Source organism: Porites lutea, chromosome 6 (assembly GCF_958299795.1).
Source record: "Porites lutea chromosome 6, jaPorLute2.1, whole genome shotgun sequence".
In the NCBI taxonomy this organism is placed as follows: domain Eukaryota; kingdom Metazoa; phylum Cnidaria; class Anthozoa; order Scleractinia; family Poritidae; genus Porites; species Porites lutea.
In genome coordinates this window covers 6538445-6554915 of record NC_133206.1, presented here as the reverse complement: position 1 = coordinate 6554915, position 16471 = coordinate 6538445, and the positions used below count along the sequence as shown (strand labels likewise).

Genomic DNA, 16471 nt, shown 5'->3' with positions numbered 1-16471 from the left:
AATCCTTCTAATTTTACCCGGCGCTGATGTGGCTCTGATGTCTGTGAATCTAAACCCAATGCAACGAATCATTAAAATGCGATTTTATTAGCTTAATCTGCTAGTAAGCAAGAACAACAGATTTTGCATAGTAGCATTTTAGGTTCGCCACAAATTCAACGTTTGAGCCGGCAGCTGAACCGGGCGCACACGCTAGGTGGATGACTTGAAATTTTGTACTGCGCACAAAACAATTAGAGTAAATGTTTTTAAGATAGCATTACTGCTCGTTGAACAAAGAACACACCTACGATTTTAAGATATTAGAATCATTAGTGATGTCGATTTATTAATTTTTGTTTGAAATTCCTCAAGGTGGGTCCTAAAACTAATTTGAGGTCTACCGAGTGCTTAACAACACATCTTACAACATTCGGAAGCAGCTTCTTCGTTCCACCAAACAAGATCAACTTTGACAAGCTAAGCGTGCAGCAGCTACTGGATAGCCCACACGCCTTGATTTTTGTCTGTGTGATCCTGGGCCTCTACCTGGTATGTCTTATCCCTGCAAGAAGAGCAGATAAGAAGGATGCGCTTCAGGTAGGCTGTCATAGGTAGAGCAATAGATCAATTTTCAGGTGACGGCTATCTTGAAAACTTGCATGCTAAGAATTGCTTGAATATAGATCGCATTTCCACAGTACTTTTTAAGCAACTTCGATCTGCCGTTAATATTGATCTCAATCTGCCATATTATCGCCTTTTTAGAGGCCTTATTTGCTTTTCTGGGAGCAAAACGTTGGTGCTCACTTCCCGTCAATTTAAGAACTATTCCTTCAGCAAAAAGGCTTTTAAGAAAAAACTATTTAAACTGCTTTTAAACCGACAGTGAACTTAAAACATTTAGACACCGTAAATAGTTTTTTTTCATTTTCAATTTTATCACGATTTTTAGTATGATAGTTTTTCATTTACCCACTTTTGTACATCGCTGCTGAAAAGCCCTCTGTAGGAAGCGCAATAAATGTATGTATGTCACGTGGTCTTTAAAGCGATAAACAAACCATGTGACATTACGTTCATCCCATGCACATGCAAAAATAGCGGTTATCTTGAACAATGTCCAGCTTTTGCGTTTCTTTTCCTGACAATAAACTACAACCGTCGGTATTATGGCAACAATAATCTACTGTAGCCGGCTTTCCTTGCGAGTTATTTAAGCCCCGTTTATATGAAGAAAACATATCTTGGGTAGAAGGTCACTCGCCTGACCGAGCTATCATCTGGTTGTGCTTTAATTGATGTTTTTTTTTTTTTTTTTTTTTTTTTAACACGATTTCTTTCCTTTTATGTCTTTTGAATACTTGAAGACTGGAGTCACACCACTTCCAGACAATGATTCTCGAGATACGTACTGTTATGAGATACACGTCCACACAGGATTTATTCGCGGAGCAGGAACAAGCGCAGAAGTGTCAATTGTGTTAACCGGAGGTCTTGAAGAAACCGAGCCGCGAGTCTTGAAAGACCCAAACAGGAAAAATTTTAAAACAGGTTTGTATTTTTTCGTAAAATCTAAACTTAAGTTGAACGATGTTTGAAGTACATGCATGGAGCTCAGAACGAAAAAAAGAAAGGGAAAACCCTATAAACAAGCACCAACAGGTCGAATCTTAAATCTTGCTCCTCTTAGGGTCTCCATAGCCCAGTAGGTTAAGCGCACCCCAAAGAACCTAATCTCGTCAGTCCCTGATCTCAGTTGTGAATATTCAATTTCCCAACTTGAGAGCATACCTTCAGAGGTTTCACCGTTTTAGTCGTAAGTAGAGACGTGGAATCATTTCTTAACTTCATAAAATGTTGTTAACGTCGAGAGATTTGACTGTAAGTCAATTGATAACTTTCTTACGCTTTTCAGGCTCTGTGGATCCCTTCCTACTCACTGTGCCCCAGTCACTTGGCAGCTTAAAGCACATCCGGATATGGCACAATAACGGTGGGAATTACCCCTCGTGGAATCTCCTCAGGGTAATGATTCAGGATCTGCAGACCGATCAACGATGGTGGTTCGTCTGTGACGATTGGTTGGCTGTCGATGAAGGCGATGGCAAAATCGAGAGGATTCTGTATCCTGCTTCCAACAAAGACCTGACCAAGTTTAACGTACTGTTCACATCTGAAGTGAGGAAAAACCTAACTGACGGCCATATTTGGTTTTCAGTTGTTGCCCGGCCGGCGCGAAGTAACTTTACTCGCGTGCAACGTTTGACCTGCTGTTTGTCGATTCTCATGACGACGCTGATTGCTAACGCTATGTTTTACCAAGTGGGAGAAAACGAAACGCCTAAAAATGCCATCAGGATAATGGGATTTAGTTTTTCCATCCGGCAGGTTTCCATTGGAATCATGAGCAGCATGATCGTCTTTCCAGCAAATCTAATCATTGTGACCATATTCCGAAAAGCCAAACCAAAGGCAAGCCAATATGAAGTGAAGTCAGGACACATTGAAGGCGAAGATGTAGATATCGAGGCCGGGGAGGAAAAGAAAAAGAGTCCAAAGAAGTTTGCTTTACCACACTGGTTCGTGTACGTAGCATACGTCATCGCATTTATCGCCACTTGTACATCAGCGTCATTTGTGATCATGTATGGAATGGAGTTCGGACCACAAAAATCTGCACAGTGGCTTTCATCAATAACGATATCTTTCATACAAGACGTGCTCTTTACACAGCCTATTAAAGTGTTCATCATGGCAACCCTGTTCGCCCTTCTTATAAAGGACCCGAAAAAGGCCGAGCAAGAGTCGTTTGCGGACGCAAACACCCTCGCGAACGATGAGGAGTGGCTACAGAAAAACACTGAGGATCTCGATCCCGAAACGCAACAAACCCTCAAGCAACTGATAAATGATAAACCTCCAGACGAGGCTAAGCTAGAGATAGAGCGCAAGTTAAGAATGAAAGAAAGACAAATGGAATCCATTATTCGGGAAATTGCATGGTATGTTATCTTCCTACTGGTCCTCCTGACAATCGCTTATGGCAACCGAGATCTGACAACTTCCAAGGTGACTAAATACATGAAGGACACATTTGAAGATAGCGTTCATGGAGAAAACGTTACATACGGAAAGGTAAGTGCTTCTAAGGCTCAGCTCATGCTATACCGAATAGCTTTTGGGCCAACACGAGAACCATAACGGATAGGGTTTCTATTCACACATAAGAACTGTGATTTCCAACCGCATTTCTGTAACGTAGCGACGTTGCGCCGTGCCGCGCCGCGCCGATCTCGAAAGTGGAGCGTCGCATATAGGATAGGTCCTGTGCCGTACTTTGGTCCAGTGTGAACAGATATTCCTTATAGCTGGAGTGAATAAGCAGCTAGCGAGGACTGGAAGCCACTGAGAGGGTAGAAAATATTCGAGGGTAGCGATTAGGATTGATCCGGGGGTGTACCAAACCCTCTTGGCCAACCACTCCGACGCGATTTTGATGTGTGTAAACGGTTTGACCCAGGCCTTTGCTGTTCATACCATATGGGATAGCTTTTATTGTCGACACGAAATGCTCTCCGGTAAAGTGTAGACACAGCCTAAGCCTTTGCACCTCGGGAGCTCGTGGGTTTGATAACAGAAGCTGGACTTGTCCTAAGGGCCTTTAAAAAAACTGGGAAGAAGGTAGATGTTGGCTTTTCACTGCTGCACATGGCTTGTCCTTCGCATTGCAGTAATCTCGTAGCAATAGAATAGTAATTATGTCACCATCAGGGCCGAGTTGTTCAAAGCTGGGTTAAGATAACCAGGGTTAGTGCGAGATTTGAATTAAGATTTGAAAGCTTAAAAAACATGTCAGTTTTATTTCTTTTAGTCTGCAAGATGATGATTGGAAGTTCTAAAAATAACAGAGAAAATTATCCGAGAAAATGCTTTCGAACAAAAGAAAAAGAAACCAGGGTTAAATTTAACCGCTAGTCGGCCTTTGAACAACTGGGCCTAGGAGTTACATAAACTTTGTCGTCTGTAGCACTTGATGCTAAATACATTCTCACTTAGCTAGTAAAGTCAGCTAGTATACGTAAAATTAACAATATTGTTACTAGTGACATTTTGTGGCTGCCGGAGCTGGCAGGCCTTATTGACGGAACAAAGCCGAGAACAATCCAAAAGTATTTATAATAAAAATTCAAGGAAGTAAAAATTTGGCAACAAATAAAATACGCGTAAACTGGTTTCAAAGATCACTCGGGCAAAATTTCCTTTAAAGGTTTGCATCGGTTTCGAATTTCATCAGTGAGGGCAATTCCTGAAGGATAAAAACGATCACATCACGATCACGATCATGTTCGTAATGGCCATTGATATTTATGTGTTTAATTCAATTGGTTTCAGGTGCACGAGATTAGCCATTACTGGACTTGGATTAGAACTATATTCATACCTTATCTGATGCCTCGTAAATACTACAATAACAAAACAGATTATGACAGAAGATTCCTTGCAGATACTCCAACGGCCTTCCTTTTAGGCGTGGTCCGACTCAGGCAGCTCAGAATCAAGAAAGGTATGGACATGTGATTTGATTTACTTTTTTTACTAAAAAAAAAGATAACCATGGGGGTTAAGAGCGGATTCTCCAGTTTACCCACGGCAGTATTTATAGCTCAGATATTTCACTATATTTGCCAGTGGGGCCAAGCAAATAAATTAAAGCAAACTAAAGAGGGTGAAAACCCCCGTGAACTGGCCGGAGGCAAACTAGTTAGCTATTTACAAGCGTAGCCGGAGATTTGAACTCGGGACTAACATGGACTGAACAAATCCAGCAAGTGGTTAGGGCGAGGCTTGAACTCAGCACCTCCAGATTTCAAGTCCAGTGCTCTAAACGTCCAACCGGGCCGCCTACACTTTAAGACCATCCTTCCTCCAAGGTCTCTCTTCTTCTGGCGAGAAAGATTTAAGGCCTTACCTCCAGTTGTATGTCTTATCTTGTATACAGTGCATTTTCCCAACGAGTTTCATTTGGTGGATGGTATCTAATACGGAAGCCCTTGCTGATAAAGGGGATGAGTAAAAAATTGCAGTCTTATTTATCTTGTCAAGAAATTACTTATAAACAAGAAAACCTCAGCCTCTTGAGAAACAAGACAGTATACCAACCTCGTTCCCAGGGATCTCTCCTACCCGTCCCTACGGAGGGTAGGGAAGGGATAGAGAACAGGATAGAGAACCTGGAAACCAGATTGGACAGTATACATCTTAATATCTACAGTTAGATTTAAAAAATATAGATTTTGAAAAGGTTTGTTAACTGGACAGGTCTCAAAAATCCCAATTGCAATCCACTTTTCCCATCCGTGTTTTTCAACTCAGTCTTGAATTAAATACTCGTTTTTAATCTCAATCTTCTTGCAATGTTTTCATCTCGGGATATTGATCTCTGTTGCAGATACCTGCGTTTTCAAACGTTACTTTTTGTACTTCATCCACGAGTGCAATGATTTCTATAGCATTGATGAGGAGGACAGAGGCTCATATCTACCTGGCTGGAAAGTCAAACCTATGACATCAAATCAAAGCCTGCTTACGAACAGTAAACCAGACCCTTGGATGTACCAGACGGGCTCACAACTGAACACGTATCCGTACTGGGGTTACAAGGCGACATACAGCGCCGGGGGTAAGATAAGGTTGTTATGGTGTGGTAATTAGGGAGCTTAATTAGGAAGCAGGAGGCTTCCAATCTTAGATCCGACACTAATATTAATATTCACATATTGAGAAAAGGCGCATAAATAAATTGATAAAGTACACTTCAATGTTGCTAAAGCTCGTTCAATTTCACTGCAGGTTTTGTCCAGGAATTACCCAATAACGATAGCGAGGCCCTAAATGCAATCCAAAACCTGAACGACACTAATTGGCTGGACCGTTACACTCGAGCTATCTTCTCCGAGTTTGCCATTTACAATGCCAATACCAACTTGTTCAGTGTGGTGACTCTATTATTTGAACAACTGCCAACGGGAAGTCTGACGCCCTACCCAAGCATTCTAACGCTCCGTCTCTTCCGGTATGTCGGTGGTGAAATGTACTTCGTCTTGACCTGCGAAATTGTATACCTCTTGTTTTGTATATATTTTGTATTTAAGGAGATAAAACAGTTTGTAAAGAAAGGCAAGGAACATTTAAAGAACCCGTGGAGCGTACTGGAAATCTTCCTGACATGCCTTTCCTTGACTGCAGTGGGCTTGTACTTTGCCAGGCTGGCTTTCACCAAGCGTGCGTTAAAAGCAATGAATAATAATCTTCGAACAAGCTTTGTAAGTTTCCATTACACTGCGTTCCTAGACGAGTGGTTCAAGTGCATAATCGGGATCATCGTTTTCCTCTCGTTCCTGAAAGTGTTTCGTTTGCTGCGTTTCAACCGACGAATGTCAATGCTTCAGCAAGTTCTAAAGCGATGTTTCACCCAGTTGATGTCTTTTATGATTATGTTTGCCCTAGCGTTTCTCGCATTCGCATTGCTTGCAACCCTTGTTTTTGGGCAGATCATGGAGGGTTTTGGAACGTTCTTGGATAGCTGCGCTTCTCTAATGGACACATTACTCGGTAAGCCTGCATTGAAAGAAATGTCTCAAGCCAATCGTATCATTGGACCCATCTTCTTCTACAGCTACACAGTGTCAATAGTGTTTATCCTCATCAACATGTTTGTCACCATAATTAATGATACTTTTACTGAGGTTCGCAGTGATGTAGAAAAGCAGTCGAACGACTATGAAATAGTAGACTTTATGGTTCACCGCCTGAAGAAAAATATTGGCAAAACAGTCGGCCACGCCATTCATCCCATCTACAAAGAGCCAAAGTCTGATCTGGAGCTCAAGTTTGACAAAATCGTCGACGACGCCGACAATGTCATCCATTTTATGAGAAACATTACATTTGAAGACTTCCGTAAAACTCGATGGTTCCAAAACGAAAAATGCACTGAAAAGAAGAAAAACCTGATACGATTGTTAATGGAAGTGGACTGGGATTATTATGAAGATGAGCTCTGTGATTCCATTCCTGTTTTTGAACGGTTTCTTAGCGAACGTAGCGAAGAGGAATTGGAGGCAATGCTGCAGTCCTATAGACAAAAGCGTATGGTGGAGGATCTGGTATTCGATAAAATCAATGGTGAAGATAGCTCCTCCCAAAGCGACAGTGACAGTGATGATTGCAGCGACGGCCATGATAATACAAGCGACGATGAACAATCGAGTAACGACGAAAATAGATTGGAAACTGAGCCTTATGCCGAAAGTGACCGACGCCCGTCAACTTCAACATACAGTACTTCATCAACGAGCTCAGCTAAAGTTCCAGGAACTGCAGCTAGAGTGTTGACTCCTGCTCTAATAAATACTGATGTGAGACCAGAAACTGTAGTGGAATTAGAACAACATGTTGAGGAAAACAGGAGGAAAAGTTCATTTGCTGATCAGGGAGTGTCTGACAATGAACTTTTGGCAATTCTTGAGGACGTACAGCGCGATGTACAAAGTCGGTGCGCCACAGACGCGGAGTTGGACAGCATTTTATATGAAGATACGTTCACTCCACGGAGATGCGACAGTAATCCAGAAACCTCCTTCGCAGACAAGAAAACGAAAAAGCGAAAGAAGACTGCAGAATTGCCAGTCGAAGAAAAGACGATCAAAGAAGCTTGGGTTACCGTAAGTCTTACCGCTAAAGAACCCGACGACGCATACGAAAATACAACAGAGGGAATGGATGGTGAACAAAATGCGAAAGCTAAAAACAAAATGGGAACCGAAACTGCTTCTGAAGTAGAGGAGAAACAAAACAAACGCGTAAAGAAGAAAGGAAAGCAAAATGGAGAGGACCATATGAGTGCCGTAGAAGACGGCGAAAGAAAACTAGACAAAACTGAAAAGAAAAAGAAAAAGGGTCAAGATGGAGTTGATGTGGGTGCCGAAGATAACTTGCAAGAAGAAACAAGAGACGGTGGAGGAACTAAGAGGAAAAAGAAGAGCGCAGCTTCGCTGAGTTTAGAGGTTATTGGCGAAAGGGATAAAAAAGAAAAGACCGGACCTGAGGAAACAAAGAAGAAAAAGAAAAAGAAAACCATAGCTGAAAAAGCCAAAGAAGACAACGGCGAGAATGGCAGCGAGGAGGAAGTCGAAAGAGAATCCAGAAAGGAAAGCATGGAGATATCCGCAGCAGACGAAGAGAGACCGAGAGAGGGTGAGAGGAGGAAGAAGAGAAAAAAGAAACAAGAAGCTATGAAAGAAAAAGGAGAAGAAAAGACAAAGGGAGACGTCGACGAGGAAACAGAAACAAAGAAAAATTCGAACGAGTTCAGTGAAATGTTTGAAGAAGTGTTGGGCTCTAGCTGCGAAGATCAAACCGGGCTAAAAAAGATAAAGAAAAAAGGCAAAGCAAAGAAAAAATTGGTCTTGGAAGGGGAAGACGGGTCAAGTTTGTTTAAATCTGGCGGCACTAGTTATGGAACAGGGGAGGAGCAAAAAGAAAGAAAGTTTTCGTTGGACGAATCCAGTGTTGAAAGGAAGCAAAGCGTAGCATGAACATTACTGTTTAAGTGACATAAAGCAGAACTTTTCAAGGCTTCAAACATAGCGTGCGTTTTTTTAAAGGATTACATCTCGTGTTTTTTCCTTCTTTTTAATTGTTATTTAACTAGCCTTCACGCCTGTTGATGTTCGCGCGAAGGAAAATGTTCTCTTTTGTCTTAAGCTAGTCAAGCGTTCCTTGATCGTAGCACCAAAACAAAGGCTTTACGTCAGCTATGACAGACTGAATTTGCTTGTGAGCAACGTTGCTCCAATGAAATTCATGTGACGTCCGATTCCCAAGGGAATGTTTCCCCACTGAAAACATCACAGATGGAGTTTATTGGTAGCATACACGTATATTAGAAATTTGTCAAGCACCAGTTTTCTAGCAGCTTTTGCGGTAGGCGCATGGGGTATGCGATAAGTCAACTTTCAACTGTAAACTGACGGGAGTTAAAGTTAGAATTTAAAAAAGGCGATCAAAAACACTCTGGAGAAAGCTATTGGTCGTTTTCACCAGATTAGAATCATCTGTCTCAGAGAGAAAATCCATCCATTTAAATAGACGGATTAACAAAGGGATAAGTCGGGCAGGATATTCGTTTAACATCAACAACTTCCCCTTTAAGATCGATCATCCACTCGATATCACTGAGCGGACATTTGCAACTTTTTGCAAATGGGTGAGGCTGTTCATATTTTTTAGCCTGTGCCAGGCTCTCAAATAGTAAAGTGGGGACGTTTTAAAAGGAGCAAAGTTAAAATAAGACGCCCGCGACTTGGGAAAGGGGGCAGTGGCGGCGGGAAAAATGGCTGTCTCTCCCCAGCCCCCGCGCGTTTTTCGCATTTCTTTTTACTGAACGACTTTTCACCACTATCTCGGAGCCTGGAACAGGCTAATTTTTTTTTACCCTCTGAACCGCTGATTTTCTTAATTTTGAACCGAACAGTTGTCGTACACATGACTTTATCAACGTTGTAAAGAGGCCCGCGTTTTGAAGGGGTGTTTGTTTTGGGAGCTTATAGAAAACTTTATATGAAACAAGGTACGCGTTAAAAATGTGCCAAATATACACGTATGCTGCAAATAAATTAGGCTCAAGGTGTGGTAAAACGGGCAACAAAAACGTGCAATTTGTTTTGAAACATTGCTGCAAAACGAGTTGAGAAGCGACGTTGCGCGTTTTATTAGCCACGTTCAAACCTGTCCTGCAACAAATGGTTGCAAAACTTTGTTGCAGAAAGTAGGGAATACGACCGTACCTCTACTTTTTAAAACAAAACCTGTACTGATGTTGCGCGTTTTAGCTACCCCGGAAAAACTTGTTTGACAGCAAGTGACGCAACTCCCACGTAATCTTAACCAATCAAATGTTTGAACGTGGGTGGTAAAACGCGCAGCAAAGCTTTTCAACTCGTTTTAGCTGCATGTTGTAAAACAAGTTGCACGTTTTCTTTCCCGTTTTACTAAAGCTTTAGTTGAGATCATCAAGCGAAGCAGTCGTTGCTTTAATATACACCTCATTTGTAAAAGAATCCGGTGGAAAGTACCATCAAGGAACGATATGAAGCTGTTTTTTCTTTTGTAGAAATGTATGTGGTCAAAATATGCCTAGTGTAATGATAACAGAGATCACTTAAATGTAGAAACGTTATTACGACAAAAATCAGATCTTTGGCCAAAACCAGAACTTTCATAACTTACGTAGAAGAGAAGATTTCGCAAGACATTGTAGAAACAGTTATTATTAGAGTAATTAAACTTAAATAGAAAATATATTTACGCGTGTCTATCTTGTTTTAATTGCTTTAAAATTAGAAAAGTTTCAAATAAGGCAAGCACATTTTTCAGCGACATTCTCACTCACTGCTGTCGTCGCCGTAATGCACCTATCAATGTAAACCCCGTGTGGGGGGGGGGGGGGGGGGGAGTGAGAGCAAGGGGTGGCGATTTGACAAATTTTAAAATTTTTCGATCAAATTCCCCAAGGTGGGAAACGAAAGGTCAATCAAAAGTGTCAAAAAAGCCCCTACCCCAGGGGAAAAAATCTAAACAAACAATGCTATAATACTATGTAAAACGAATAAAAGAACATTTCAAACACGTTGTTACTACTTTTATTTACGGTTAACGGAAGTTCCATTAAATTACTCGCTGTAATTAAGTATTTTCTCTCTCCACTAGCATCTCTTATCTTGAACAACAAAATCACTCCAGGGAGATTGACCGTGCTATATAATATTAATAAAACGTAAAATGCTTTATAACATCTGCTCAACATGTCGCAACAGGTCGGATCAGTGACCCATAAAAAATCTTCTGACTTTCATGGTGGAATTTGATTCCAATCGAGTTTTACAATCAGATGGGAACTTGAAGATAAAAACTTTCTCAAAATAGACATTATCTGTTTAGATGACAGTGTAAAGTATCGGATTATGGCGATTAAAACAAATGAAAACTTCATACCTTTCTCCAACAGCGTGACTTTCAGGAAGCCTCGAGGGACGGACTGGGTAACTGCTTCTGAATTGATACCAGGCTTCTGTCGGTCAAAGTCAAATGTCCCGACCCCGGGGTCGCTTCACACGATCAAAAGCCCGACAGCGGGGATAGTCCCAGGCATCAAATCCCCTCCCCCTGCCCGCACTCCTCCCCCCCCCCCCCCCCCCACGGGATTTACATTGATAGGTGCATAATAGCTTAGGCTTCGTCGAAACGAACTGAACCGGGGCAGCCGACACTTTGCATGGAATTCTCGTTAATTTTTGAATGGCTAACGAGATTTCAAATGTCGATACCTTTGAAATGCTGAAAATGTACTAATAGAGGCTCTCTTTTCGTGATATGTACTGTGAGCTCGCAAGAACATACCACGAAAGACTAACTTCTTCTCGCAGGGTGTTTTACGCAAATTTGTGACCGATTTGAGACAGGATTGGTCGAAGAGCTTGACCATGCTAAAAGCAAAGCCCTCGAAAGTACTTTTACAAGTTTTTTGTCCTACGTTAGACACAAGAAACTACAAGATTTTTTACCGGAGCCACTGCATTGGTTGCCTCTAGACTGGCTAACTTTCCGCAAAGGAAAAAGCAAGCCTAAGTTAGATAAGTTCCTTCACCCTCCCTTATCGAATCTCCCCTCCCCTTGCCCCAGAGTCTACAGAGACGGACGGAATGGTTTCTATTGATGTTTTTAGCAATGCAATGGGACTTTGTTGCGCGCATTTCGTGTGCGGAAGCTCTACTATGAACCCGACAAGGTAGGAAACGTGGAGTGTTATGAAAAATTCTATGATTTTATTGCTTGAGTTTGCACTTAGTATTATGAGTACGAACATAGATCCTGGAGTGCTTTTATTTGCGTGACACTGGTTTATCGACAAAGCTCTAGCTAATGCTTACGTCTAAAATACCCTTCAGGTAAGGACAATTCAAAACTTAATTTTCGTTTGTTTTTGGTCCAGCAATGTATGGTATCTGGACCGGCAAATTTTGCACAAGTTAGCCTTAAATTCATGTCCAATTTAAAAGTATTCTTTGCTCCACAATAAAATTTACCTTCTATACCAAGATAAAACTGAGCCACGAAATATTTTAAATACGTTGACTAAAGGCTTAGTTACCAAGGAAAGCATCGGCCGTAAGCAACTGGCTAGACTGCAAAACAAACGTTATTTATTTATTTTTTTGCTCAAAATCAGTTTTTCAAAGGTGAGGGACCGATATGTGACTTTTCCACGAAGCACGCAAGCTTCGTTAGGCGAGAAACTTTTTTCCGTTTCTCCCCAATCTAACACTCCGTTTCACCCCCACCCTAAGATTAACTTTCGTTTGACCGCTTGCGCTGTCTTGGCCTACGCAAAAGTACAGACTGTTCTGCAGTCTAGCAAAGGGGAAATACGTCGCCTACACCATCACTTAATTTCACAGAGCTTCCTCAGGCCCTTACAGGACATAATTTACTTTTTTTATGCAATTTTTCAACTTGAAGGCCTATTGCTTTTTGGACTTCTTCGTCCATTATGGAGTCAACAAACTCTTTGATGTCCTCTTCGCGCCTGTTTTCCAAAGCCTCCACGGCATCTTTACGCATAACCATCTTAGTCAGTTGCATGTTCCTCCCTGCATGAGGAAAATTAATGAAGAACAGTAGAAGGAATATGCTATTTCCGCGAGTAAAGAGGAGAGTGGAAAAAAACGAAGACGTATAACACAAACTCCATACAAATATTGGGACTATCGCCTATTTTTGCTTTTAAATTTCTCGCCTGCTGCTCTTTTTCGGTTGTTTCTTTAGTTAAAAATCCGGCAACATTATTTTGTGTCGAATGCTTTAAACCACCTTAAAAATTTCATAGAACTATTCAAAATGGTGTCACGCTGGTAAAACATGGGAATTTTAGTCTTAGGTCATATTTTTGTGCAATAAAATCGTTTCGCTTGCTTTTACTTTAAACTGTTTTAAGAACATTTCTCACCAGAAAACACTGTCAATTCATTCAGTTGCGATTTGGCTTCATCTATCAGCTTCTCTTTCGGTACAACTTTGTCCATCATTCCAATATCTAGGGCTTCTTTAGCAGTGTATCATCGCTTACTGCTTAAGATCGCCTTTTCAGCAGCTCCTTTGCCAACAACAGCTGCAAGATTGTTAAAAACCCTAAAAATAAGTAAATAAATAAATAAATACTAAGTACAGTTTAATAAACAAGCTAGACAATTTTAACAAGTTTAAGAACAAAAAGTAGGCTATTGTGTACAAGATTTGATAAAACACAAAACGCAAGATCGATGAAAATCTTCACGATTTTCCTCTACTCACTATAGACCTGTTCAATACCCCAACAATCCTTGGGTTTTGCAGAAAACTTGGAGCTTAAAAGAAGCTAATAAAACTCTACTTTTGTTTATTTAGTCTTCATAAAATATCAACACATGCACCCCTGGACCACACCCTTGTACCACTTATGACGTCATCAATTTTAAAGCCTATGGGAAACTTTGAAAACCCGACTTGTGCAGAGGGGTGAGACCTTGCAAACAATACTGAAATCAGTGCGATTCTTTCAAACGGGTCAGAGAAAGTGAAAAAAATCATGTCACTTCGACCGGAAGATTCCGATGAAAATCTTATTCTACTTCTCACTTGTACTTCCTTTGAAATAATTTCACGATCCTCGGAGCTTTTGCGAAAACATTTTTTCTTTTTCGCTAGATGTTGACTAGAAAACGGCTTCACTAGTGTGTACTTGCCATTACTGACAAACTTACCAGAAAGGTGGCGGAACACCCTAAAATAGAAAACAAAAAGTTGAATAAAGTATAAAAAAAGTATTGTGACATTCGATAAAATTTTTGGCCACTAGCAGGCTACAATTTTTAGCTATGGCGGGAGTAATATCTTAGCTCCTCCCACCTGGTCTCCCCACAGCAGACAAAAGTTAGTAAATGAGTAAATAACAAATGAAAAAAAAAAAAGATAAGATTAACGACTACGATAGATAAATAAAATTAATCAAATAAAAAGATTAAGAAATTGCAAAAATAAAAAAAATAAAAAAACATGATATCAGTCAAGAAGTAGAAAGTCAAGGACAACACTTTGTCTCACACATGTTACAAACCAGGTGATAAAACTCATGTTAGATAACATAACTGCTAAATTGACCAATGTAAGGCAATCCAAGACAGCCTTGGATTCTGCATTTCACACCGTGGATTCTGGATTCCAGATACTTGATTCCAGTCTTTGAAAGTTAAAATTGGATTCTGGATTCCAATTTTCCGTGGGATTCCAGATTCATTGAGCAGTATTCCGGATTCCAAAGCCCAGGATTCCGGATCCCACAAGCAAAACGTTCCCAGATTTCGGAATTCGAATTCCCTTACATGGGGCGATGCTAAAATAAGCGTCAGTACAAGTTATTCTACATGTTAAACTAAGCCATCAGTTTGTGTAAAACTCACTGCCTCTGTCTCCACTAGTCCAATTGTGGGTCCTTCAGCCATGATACGGTAATCACAGGCTAAACTCAAAACACACCCCCCCTGCTAGTGCATGTCCCTATCAAAACAGAAATGCCACAATTATCCACTTCTCTTTTATTTTTTTTTTTTCTTGTCCTAATGTCATACAAGTGAATTCAAAATACAACAAGGGTAAAGAAAAAAATAACGATAGTAAGTAGGCAGTAAATAACAATATCACATATAATTCTAACAGTTTTTGCAGACTACATCATAGAGCTTTGATCAAGAACCATAATGACTTAGACCTAGACATAATGACTTACCCTAGAGTGACTTTTTCTTCTATAGTCAATAGACCATTTTTACAGTTGTATACTGTTTTTGCTTGCCCTTACTGGAAATGGCCCCGCTTTGTTTGGAATGTGACTGATTTTCGATGAAAAGCATCATCACATTATGCGTTAGAATGCCGAGGCTTTTTACCAAAACAAAGTTACTGCTATATAGCCTGTTGCTTGCACCCAAAGGCCATGTTACTTAAAAGCGCAAATGTAAAACTGGACGTAACAGCAAAAAAATGGCTGTTCTTAACAGAGTTAATTTCCCGCTTAAACTAAATAATGTCTATGAGATACACTTACATTTATTGCAGCAACAGTGAGTAGTCTTGAGTCATACACGCGAACCACATCTCCTGGAAAGCTTGCCAAAAAGTTGAAAGTTGCTTCTCACTAGAAGGCTTGTAAACTTCTTTCACAAGATCAAGGCCAGTAGAGGATACTTTGGGAAGGCCCTGATTAAATATTGATTTTGTCACTGACAAAGGGTGGTGGAAAAAACACTGAACCTCAGTCCATGCCGAACTACCCCCATGGACTACTCATATGGACTACCCTAAAATAGACTTTTTAATGCCACTGACATTTTGTAGTGATTAAAGCTGGTGAGGACAGTGAGTGAATCTGGTTTCACCAGGATCATTACTGGGAAAATTGACCTGAAACTTGATTCACGCAGTTTCCTAACACTAATGAATAAACTTCAGTGGTGTAGTCCATGCTTAAGGGCGGGTGGTCCATATGGGTAGTCCAAGGACTGGGGGGTCAGTGTTTTGTCCATCACCCTGACAAAGGCTCCATAAAGTGCTATGTAAGTGCAGCTGGTGGCCACTCTCCACCAACTTCCCCAAGCTTTATAGCTTATGACTGAAATTATTTCCAAACTCTTTACATGAAAATTTTGAATTTTGTCATGTATTCTTAAGAAGCAAGTGCTGGCACACGGGCTGGAGGTTTCAGCTTGTAAGTACCATGAGGAGTAAAATAGCCGTTGTAACAATTTAAGTTTTGAACCTGCCTGACTTGTCGGATCTGGCACAGATCTTCAAAAATACTGTAGCACCAGGGAAATACATTGTAAACCCTGATGATGGAAATTGCTTGCCATGCAATGGAGCACTGTTTCCCCCTTTTCACCATTATGACTGACCAAAATGAACTGCATCATTAATCACAGAATAGAGCATCCTTTTCACTCACCTCAAAATGTCACACAGGAGAAAAATTTTAACTACAACAATCTAGAGGTATATATCAGGTTGGAGAGACTCTTTGTCGTCAAGTTTAATCACCTTAAATTAAGATCTGTCATTGCTATCTATAGTATTACATAGACTTTACTTGGCTACATGTATACTACCTAAATTACTAATTGGCTTGTTATTTGACTAAATGTTACTTACAGAGGTGATGATAATTCCACAGCAGTCTTGATCATTTTCTATTTGATCCAAATTTTCATTTATTTCCTGTAAAAAGTCTAAACTAAAGCTGTTAACTGGCTTTCTGTTCAGCTCTAGGACAGCGACTTTCCCTTGTTTTTCAACATTTACAAGTGATGACATTCTCCTCACATGATGACAGCCCATGCAT

General features: G+C 40.6%; 1 protein-coding gene and 1 pseudogene across 1 annotated transcript in view; one reads left to right on the top strand and one right to left on the bottom strand.

The window, feature by feature from the left end:
- The window catches only part of LOC140940610 (polycystin-1-like), a 61686-nt gene extending 51340 nt beyond the window's left edge, over nucleotides 1–10346 (top strand). The window contains 6 exon segments of the mRNA XM_073389605.1: nucleotides 355–579; nucleotides 1350–1533; nucleotides 1898–3117; nucleotides 4375–4546; nucleotides 5432–5662; nucleotides 5833–10346. Of these exon segments, the coding sequence (XP_073245706.1) occupies nucleotides 355–579; nucleotides 1350–1533; nucleotides 1898–3117; nucleotides 4375–4546; nucleotides 5432–5662; nucleotides 5833–8579 (4779 nt within the window). The 3' untranslated portion in view covers nucleotides 8580–10346.
- A 1889-nt stretch (nucleotides 10347–12235) lies between these two features.
- On the bottom strand, nucleotides 12236–16471 carry LOC140940863 (enoyl-CoA delta isomerase 1, mitochondrial-like; annotated as a pseudogene).